The sequence below is a fragment of the Lotus japonicus genome, chromosome 5 (assembly GCF_012489685.1).
Source record: "Lotus japonicus ecotype B-129 chromosome 5, LjGifu_v1.2".
NCBI classification, from domain to species: domain Eukaryota; kingdom Viridiplantae; phylum Streptophyta; class Magnoliopsida; order Fabales; family Fabaceae; genus Lotus; species Lotus japonicus.
In genome coordinates this window covers 47264284-47272355 of record NC_080045.1, presented here as the reverse complement: position 1 = coordinate 47272355, position 8072 = coordinate 47264284, and the positions used below count along the sequence as shown (strand labels likewise).

The window sequence follows — 8072 nt, the reverse complement described above, 5'->3', positions numbered from 1 at the left end:
GCGACGGAATCAGCGAGGGGTTGCTGTTTCTTCGAATAATTTTTTTTAAAAACTTTAGCGAGGTAATTAACGACGGATATGTTACGTCGCTAAGATTCCGTCGCTGATTCCCTCTCTAGTCTTCTTTTTTGACATTTTTTTGGAAATTAGCGACGGTTTTACAGCCGTCGCTGATACTCCGTCGCTAGATCCGTCGCAAAACGAAGATTTTTTGAGAAATGCGTTAGCGACGTAACGTTTTCCGTCGCTAATTCTTTGGATTTCTAATAAAGCAAAAAAATTTGCCACATCCAAGAGTTGAACCCGGGACTAGGGTAGTGTACAAATTGAGTCAAACCAACTGTGCTGTGATATTTTTGTTGATTGTAATAGAACAAGAATGTATATTAACTTTTGTTTTCTTTTAAGTTTCAAAATTCACCAAAACTACTCTGGATCTTTAACTTCCCAAATCACACTTCACTTCACAACTCAACACTCATCACTTAAAACCCTAACGCGCCGCACCTGGAGACTCCCCCGCACCTCCGCCGCTGCGACGCCGCACCTCCGCCCTTGCACCGCCGCCGCAACTCCACCCTTGCACCGCTGCTCCATACACCATCGCACTCTTCATTCATTCCTCTCGATCAGGTTCAGGTGCGGTCTTCATTCTTTCCAAATCTTCTTCTCGAAATCACCTCTCGATCAGGTTCAGGTTTTCCCCTTCAAATCTACTTTCTATGTTCCTCCTCGTTGCTATCGTTCGCTTCACTCTTCCTATTGCGAAAACCTAGCCTCTGTACTGTTCTTTTTTTGTTAATTTTATGATAAATCATGAATGTAGTATTCTACATATGGTGGCCTCTCATGGGAACTTTGATGGGCATTTATTTTTGAACTTTTGAAACCCTGCATTCCTGCAAAGTATAGTCATCATTAAATTATAATAAAGAAAGTTTGAATAAAGTGGGAGGAAAAGGCTTCATGCTGTACCATTCCAGCTTTCCTTTTTTTCCCTGTTATATGAGGATTCAAGCCCATGCAATGTAAACTTCTGTCATCATTGTGGGTTGGTCAGCCTGGAATATGGCTATGCAGCTAGATATTGTATTATGCGATAAAATTATTTTTCAAATTAAATATTGTTCTCTGTTCTTAGCTCCACTTTGATCTATACTTCTTGTTTGGAAATTTGTTATTCTCTGTTCTTAGCTCCACTTTGATCTATACTTCTTGTTTCTGGTTTATGTCCACTGTGCAGAAATATTAAACCAATTTTTGTTAGAGTTTTGTTTTACTACCCTTGGATGATGTGTTTCCAAAAGATTCAATTTGTTGGTTAATCATATTTTATAGATGGCATTGTATTTGGCTGGTTAAAATATTTTTAGTCATTGTTGCTTCTCAATTGAAATGGGTTCAAATATTTTTTCATGGCTCTAATCTTAACCCAAAGTTTCTTTCTTTATTGTATTTGGCTGCAGAGTTCTGTGAAAGAAGGAGATAATCCAGATGAGAAAGTGTTGGTCCTGAGTTCAGAACCAGAACACCAAGCCAAGAGGAACCAGAACAGCTTTTAATATCAAGGTTTTTTTACTCAATCTGTCACTAACTGTCTTCTTCTCAGTTCAGTATGGTGAAAACTATGATGAGGTTATTATTATAATATGTTTTAACTATATGATTATTCTTTTCAAGTGTGGAAAACTCTGACCTCTTTTTAGTGAAAATTGCACAGTAAATGAAGCAACTTTTCATCCTCTTTACAAAACCTTTTAGTTAATCATGGTTGTAATCATGGCTTGTGATGTTTTCACCTTCTACTTGTGTACATTAGTGGACATTATTACAAGTACGTCTCACTTTTAAATCTCTTCCATTCGTTCCCTTATAGGTAAGCCTGTTGTTATAACTTTTCGGGCATACTCAATTTCTTTTTGGCTGGTTAGTGTGTGAGATATGGCCGTGCCAGAAAATAGGAAGTGGATGGATGCTAGATTAGATGGTCGTAAGCGCCTGACAGAAGAATTTGTTGTAGGAGTTCATGAGTTTATCAAGCATGCTTGTGAACATGATCAGTTTCATGCCGGAGGTGGGAAAATTAGGTGTCCTTGTAAGAAATGCAAGTGCCTAAGATTTGAAGAAATAGACACGGTGAAAGTCCATCTATGCATGAAAGGTTTCATGATTAATTATTACCATTGGACGTATCATGGAGAACCAAATCCCGAAATTCCTCCACCTGTTGTTGATCACTCTTACTACGACAATAGTTGGCAAAGGGAAATGTATAATAATTATGAGCAGTTAGTGATGGATGCTGCTGGACCAGTAGTTGGAAATCATCTTGAGCAAGAGGACACGATGACTGAAGATCCTAACCTTGAAGCATCTGAATTCTTTAATTTGTTGAACGCTGCTAATTCTTCTCTATGGGATGGTTGTGATAAGTATTTTATGTTGTCAGCTTCTTTAAAAGCCCTAAGTTTGAAGGCGGACTATGGTTTATCTGAGGGGTGCTTTAATGAATGGGTGAAATTTATGAGTGATGCATTGCCCAACGGTAATTGTATGCCTAAAAATTTATACCATGCGAAGAAAACAGTTGCTGAACTAGGGCTAGCATGTGTGAAGATTGATTGTTGTCCTGGTGGTTGTATGTTGTATTACAAAGAAGATGAGATGCTCCAAAGTTGTAAGTTTTGTCCTGAGAAGCGGTATAAAGAGGTTAGAAAACAAGGTAAGGAAAAGTTGGTGCCCCAGCAAAAGATGTGGTACTTTCCGCTTGTTCCAAGGCTACAACGCTTGTATTCTTCAATGCAAACAGCTAGTCATATGAGATGGCATCATGAGCATTACAAGGAGCCTGATTTCTTGTCTCATCCATCAGATGCGGAAGCTTGGATGAAATTTGATGAAGCATGGGGTACTTTTGCTGATGAACCTCGAAATGTAAGATTAGGCTTATGCTCTGATGGCTTTGCTCCATTTGACATATCGGGAAAGAAATATTCTTGCTGGCCAGTGATTGTTACTCCATATAATTTGCCACCATGGATGTGTATGAGAAGAGAGTTCATGTTCCTAACCATCATGATTCCTGGGCCGTCAGCTCCTAAAAAGAGTATTGATGTGTATTTGCGCCCCCTTATAGATGAATTGAAGATGTTGTGGGAGGATGGAGTTATGACTTATGATGTGTCGTTGAAGCAAAATTTTTTGATGAAGGCTGCTGTAATGTGGACAATCAATGATTTTCCAGCATATGGTATGTTAAGTGGTTGGATGACAATGGGGAAACTTGCTTGCCCTGTGTGTATGGAGCGCTCTAAGGCTTTTTCTCTTGCATATAGTCGGAAGGTCTCATGGTTTGATTGTCATCGCCAATTTTTATCAGAAGATCATGAATATCGGAAATGTCCGAAGAAGTTTACAAAACGTAAAGGTGAGACATCAACTAAACCACAAAGGTTGAATGGTGAAGAAGTGTGGGAAAGAATTAAACATTTACCAAGTAAGGAAGAATCAAAGGAAGGGCATTCACAAGGTTATGGGGTAAAGCACCATTGGACTAGCCGAAGTATATTCTGGGAATTGCCTTATTGGAAAAATCTTCTTCTCCCACACAATATTGATGTAATGCACACTGAACGAAATGTATTTCTCAATATTTTGTTCACTGTGATGGACACCAAAGGAAAAACAAAGGATACCTTCAAATCTAGGAAGGACTTGGAAGAATATTGTTTGCGTGGAGGTTTAGAAGTACAACAAAGTGAGAATGGGAACTTTTTTAAACCAAAGGCACAATATGCATTAACCAAACAACAAAGGCTAGCTGTTTGTGAATGGGTTAAAAATCTTAAACTTCCAGATGGGTATGTTTCCAATTTGGGCAGATGTGTTGACTTGAGTGAAGCAAAATTGTCTGGCATGAAGAGTCATGATTGCCACGTATTTATGCAGCGGTTGCTTCCAATAGCATTCAAAGCTTTGCCCAAGCCTATTTGGAATACACTTACTGAATTTTCTCAATTTTGGAGAGAACTTACTTCATCGTTGTTGATGGAAAGTAAATTGCGCATTATGGAGGAAAACATCCCAATAATTTTGTGCAAATTAGAGCAAATATTTCCCCCAAGTTTCTTTGACTCAATGGAACACCTCCCAATTCATTTACCGTATGAAGCAAGAGTCGGAGGTCCTGTCCATTATAGATGGATGTATCCGTTTGAGAGGTTAGTTCGTAGATACATCTCATTTCTTTGAAATTCATTAATTCTTTTCCTCTAAGATCATTCTTCCATTTTCTTAATAGGTTTATACGAACCTTAAAGCAAAAGGTAACTAATAAGGCTCATGTAGAAGGCTCAATTTGCAAAGCGTATTTGCTAGAGGAGATGTCCACATTTGCTTCATATTATTATCCTCCTGATGTTCCATCAAGGAGAACAAGAGTGCCACGAAATGATGGAGAATGTTCTTCTCAGAATCCTCCGTTATCTATTTTTAATCATGCAGGTCGTGGTTATGGAAAATGTATCACAACTACCTTGGACGGAATGGAAGTGAAATCTGCCCATTTGTATATTTTGTTAAATTGTCCTGAGGTTACACCTTATATTAAGTAAGTCATTCCAAAACACACTATGATGCATAGTTTTTATGTGAAGTTGTGTTTAACTTGTGTGTTACGCATGTAGCATGTACTCAGATCTACTACGCGAACTTGATCCAGTGATAAATGATGCGGACTTGGACAAACAAATTTCCATGAAGTTTCCCACTTGGTTTAAAACTTATGTATGTGAAACTATAAGTGAGCTTCTTAAAAATTAGTTTATCACATCATAGATTGTACTAACTAAATGATGTATTTTAGGTGCTTGACTCAAGAAATCAAATTACTGATGTGCTTTTGACGAGTTTGGCATGGGGCCCTCTTAGAAATGTCAACAAATGGCATAGTTATGTTATTAATGGATACAAGTTTATTACAAAAGCACAAAATGAAGGAATGTGTACAACAAATTTTGGTGTATGTGTTCGAGGTGGGCAAAGTGATACCGTGGACTATGATTACTATGGGATGCTAATTGACATTGTTGAGTCGGAGTACACTGGTAGTCCTACAAAGAAGTTGGTTTTATTTAAGTGTGATTGGTTTGATTCTAGCCCTCAAGGAACAAGGATAGATTCTTACGGCAATGTTGAGATTAAAAAATCTAGGAGATACTCAAGTTATGATCCATTTATACTAGCTCAACAAGCAGAGCAAGTGTACTTTTCATCTTATCCCGAAGGGCAACAAGGTTGGTTGGCTGTTATAAAGACCAAGGCACGTAATACAATCCTATCTTCGGGAAATAAGAAACCTGATGATGTTTATCAAGATGATGATGTAGAAACAATCCCCGCAATAATTGCAAATGATGATCTTGAGGAGAGTCTTGTGGATATCAGTGGTGTAGGAGAAGAATTACCACCGAACCAAATGGAGTTGGAGGATCAAGAGGAAGAAGATGAAGATATAGAATACTCATCAAGTAGTGAAGAAGATGGAGAACTTATAGAAGAAGATGGAGACTTGAACTAAGACATTAAGCTTTTATGTCTTTCTTTTATGTATTTTTTTATGAACTTTTATGTCATTTTATGTATTGATCGACAAACAGTGTTATGAGCTTCTATTTCATATTTTGTGTATTTCCTTTTATGTGTTTTCGTTAAAATATACTTTTCTAAACAACATGACATTTTCTTTGTGTTTTCTTATATTTGCATTAGTTACATATACTTTATATTTATATAGATGGAAGACAATGGTTGTAGAGGTTTTGGTAGAGGAAGAGGGGGAGGTAATGCTAGAGGAAGAGGGGGAGGTAGAATTAGGGGAAGAGGGAAAGGCAAAGGTATGGAGCAGCCGACACTGCCTTCTCCATCCCAACCTCCTCAATCAATCACTTCTAGTCCTAGCAATCATGATTCCACTACAGAGAGCCTGCATACTCCAACAACGCTTAGTCCCTTGCGCAATTCTGGAGATTCCACTTCTACTCATGATTCCACTTGTGTACATGGTCCAAATGCCACTGTTGATGCTAATGGAAAACTTCTGGTCCGTTTAGTAGAAGGAAAAAAAGTAAGTTGTTACAAGTATGTCCTTATTTTTGGTAATAATCTCTATGTTTAAGATTTACAAATGGTTTGAATTTGTTTTCATAGGTTTGAGTCTAAAATATCCCGTGAAGTTACGAAGTGCATAAAAAGTAAGTTTGAAGGGGCTTGGATACGTTATGGGGATGTGAAGCGAGAAAACAAAGCTTTGACCGACGTGTGGTTTGGTGAATTTAAGGTATGTTTATTTTATTATGTTTTTGTATGTTTTAATCAAATTTTCTTATTATACTATTTAATGATCTCACAATATTTTTGTTGCAGAAAAGGTGTAGTTGGCCTCCTGAGCAAGAGTTAGCAGTACGCAAAGCATTTGATCAAAAAGCTAGTAGTCAACTATCAGACGCATTGTATAGGGTCCGGGCAGGGCAAGATCAAGGAACTTGGATTCCTAGTGAGTATCATGCTGAATTGGAAGAAAAATGGAAGGATAAAAATTGGAAGGAGAAGGCAAAAAAAAATTCTGCAAATAGAAAATCATTCGATCGACCACTACATACCGGAGGATCAATCACAACATCTGAGCACCTTAAGAGAATGGTAAGCCATTGTATTGATGAATGCTTTCATTTAAGCTTTAATTTGCTTTTAGATTTAGGATCCATTTACTGAACTACTACCATATGTTGCTTTGAAACTCTGCCTGCATGAGTTAAAAATGAGGAGTCGAGCCTTCAAAGTTCTGTGTAGCAGCACCTTGTTTTGTCAATTTAGAACTTAGGCATAAAGGTGTGATGCTACAAGTGTACTGAAATTTGACTTATTAAACTTGCTACTAATAAATCTAGAGGTAGTTAGATAAAATAGAAAATCTAAGCAGTGTCTAACAAGTTTTAAATTGTAAAGATTGGATGTATTAAATTGAATTGTAATTTTACAACAACTAAGGAGTTCCATTCAGCATCTTAGTTGCTGGTTTTTTCTTTTGACTGCAAGAAGTGTGTTCTGGTTTATGGTATTTGTACAGGACATGTATGTAGCACAATTGGATTTGGCCATATTTTGCTTTCTCATTTTATGAACATTTAAACTAATTTACAATTTTATGCAGAAAATTTCAAGTGACAAGGATCTAGGTTGTTGGGATGTATTTCTGAAGAACCATCGATATAAAAAAGATCCCACAAAGTTTGTCTCCCCAGTAGCAGAACAAATTGCAGTAAGTTAACAACATTTAAGATATTATAATTTTCATGTGATGTTTCAAGTGTGGTCCTATTTACATCTATCTTTACATCTAATATCTAAATGTTATTTTAAGGCTGATTATGAAAGAAGTGTTACTGTACGAGACTCACAAGAGAATGTTGAAGGTGCCAACAAAAAATCTGATGATGATATCTACTTGGAGGTTGTTGGAGGTGTGAACACAAAGGGGAGGATATATGGATTGGGGCAACTAGCTGAAAAATATAAACGTTCTGCAACAACTGTTGACATCTCACTTTCAGAGCATGAGACCATGAGGCATCTTGTTTCTAAATTATCAGATGAAAATGCGATGCTTAAGGATCAAATGAAGAGTTATGATGAGAAGTTTGAATTCATGCAGAGATTCATCATTGAGAGAACCAGTCAATGTCCTTCAACCTCTGCTAATCCACCTACCAACCAGCAGAATCCAGATGATGGTGATGATGATAATGAGTTTGAAGATTAGTGTAATGACCTTCCATTACTACCAAACATGTTCTGTTACTGAAGTTATGTATTTTGATTTGTACTTTGGTGATGTCTTTTATGTTTGTGTTATTGTACTATGTTGTCTTTTAGATTTGTGATATGAATTGTACTGTGGTTATGAAGACAGTGTCTATTATCTTATATATGTTGACTTTATGTCTTAATATGGATGTGAAACTTTTATTCGATATTAGTTTTTTTATTTAAATTATTGAGGATTGAATTTGATT

General features: G+C 36.9%; 3 protein-coding genes across 3 annotated transcripts; all 3 read left to right on the top strand.

Moving 5' to 3' along the window:
• Nucleotides 1-1941: 1941 nt before the first annotated feature.
• Nucleotides 1942-5578, top strand: LOC130719664 (uncharacterized). Its single transcript, XM_057570275.1, has 4 exons — nt 1942-4220; nt 4301-4567; nt 4686-4785; nt 4865-5578. The coding sequence occupies exons 1-4, from the start codon at nt 1942-1944 to the stop codon at nt 5576-5578; spliced, it is 3360 nt and encodes a 1119-aa protein (XP_057426258.1).
• A 216-nt stretch (nt 5579-5794) lies between these two features.
• Nucleotides 5795-7180, top strand: LOC130719663 (uncharacterized). Its single transcript, XM_057570274.1, has 4 exons — nt 5795-6138; nt 6208-6337; nt 6424-6699; nt 7127-7180. Exons 1-4 carry the CDS (start codon nt 5795-5797, stop codon nt 7178-7180), a joined length of 804 nt encoding a protein of 267 aa, XP_057426257.1.
• Nucleotides 7181-7189: 9 nt separating this feature from the next.
• LOC130720114 (uncharacterized) lies at nt 7190-8030 on the top strand. The gene is made up of 2 exons (XM_057570728.1): nt 7190-7318; nt 7421-8030. The coding sequence occupies exons 1-2, from the start codon at nt 7205-7207 to the stop codon at nt 7817-7819; spliced, it is 513 nt and encodes a 170-aa protein (XP_057426711.1). The 5' UTR covers nt 7190-7204; the 3' UTR covers nt 7820-8030.
• Nucleotides 8031-8072: the final 42 nt, after the last annotated feature.

What these genes read in the sequence shown, in the direction of transcription:
- LOC130719664 (XM_057570275.1), top strand. Translation starts at nt 1,942, where the DNA reads ATGGCCGTGCCAGAAAATAGGAAGTGGATGGATGCTAGATTAGATGGT. An exon ending in TGGATGTATCCGTTTGAGAG is followed by an intron (nt 4,221 to 4,300) that starts GTTAGTTCGTAG and finishes TTTTCTTAATAG; the next exon opens with GTTTATACGAACCTTAAAGC. An exon ending in CCACTTGGTTTAAAACTTAT is followed by an intron (nt 4,786 to 4,864) that starts GTATGTGAAACT and finishes GATGTATTTTAG; the next exon opens with GTGCTTGACTCAAGAAATCA.
- LOC130719663 (XM_057570274.1), top strand. Translation starts at nt 5,795, where the DNA reads ATGGAAGACAATGGTTGTAGAGGTTTTGGTAGAGGAAGAGGGGGAGGT. An exon ending in TGTGGTTTGGTGAATTTAAG is followed by an intron (nt 6,338 to 6,423) that starts GTATGTTTATTT and finishes TTTTTGTTGCAG; the next exon opens with AAAAGGTGTAGTTGGCCTCC. An exon ending in CTGAGCACCTTAAGAGAATG is followed by an intron (nt 6,700 to 7,126) that starts GTAAGCCATTGT and finishes GTATTTGTACAG; the next exon opens with GACATGTATGTAGCACAATT.
- LOC130720114 (XM_057570728.1), top strand. Translation starts at nt 7,205, where the DNA reads ATGCAGAAAATTTCAAGTGACAAGGATCTAGGTTGTTGGGATGTATTT. An exon ending in CAGTAGCAGAACAAATTGCA is followed by an intron (nt 7,319 to 7,420) that starts GTAAGTTAACAA and finishes TGTTATTTTAAG; the next exon opens with GCTGATTATGAAAGAAGTGT.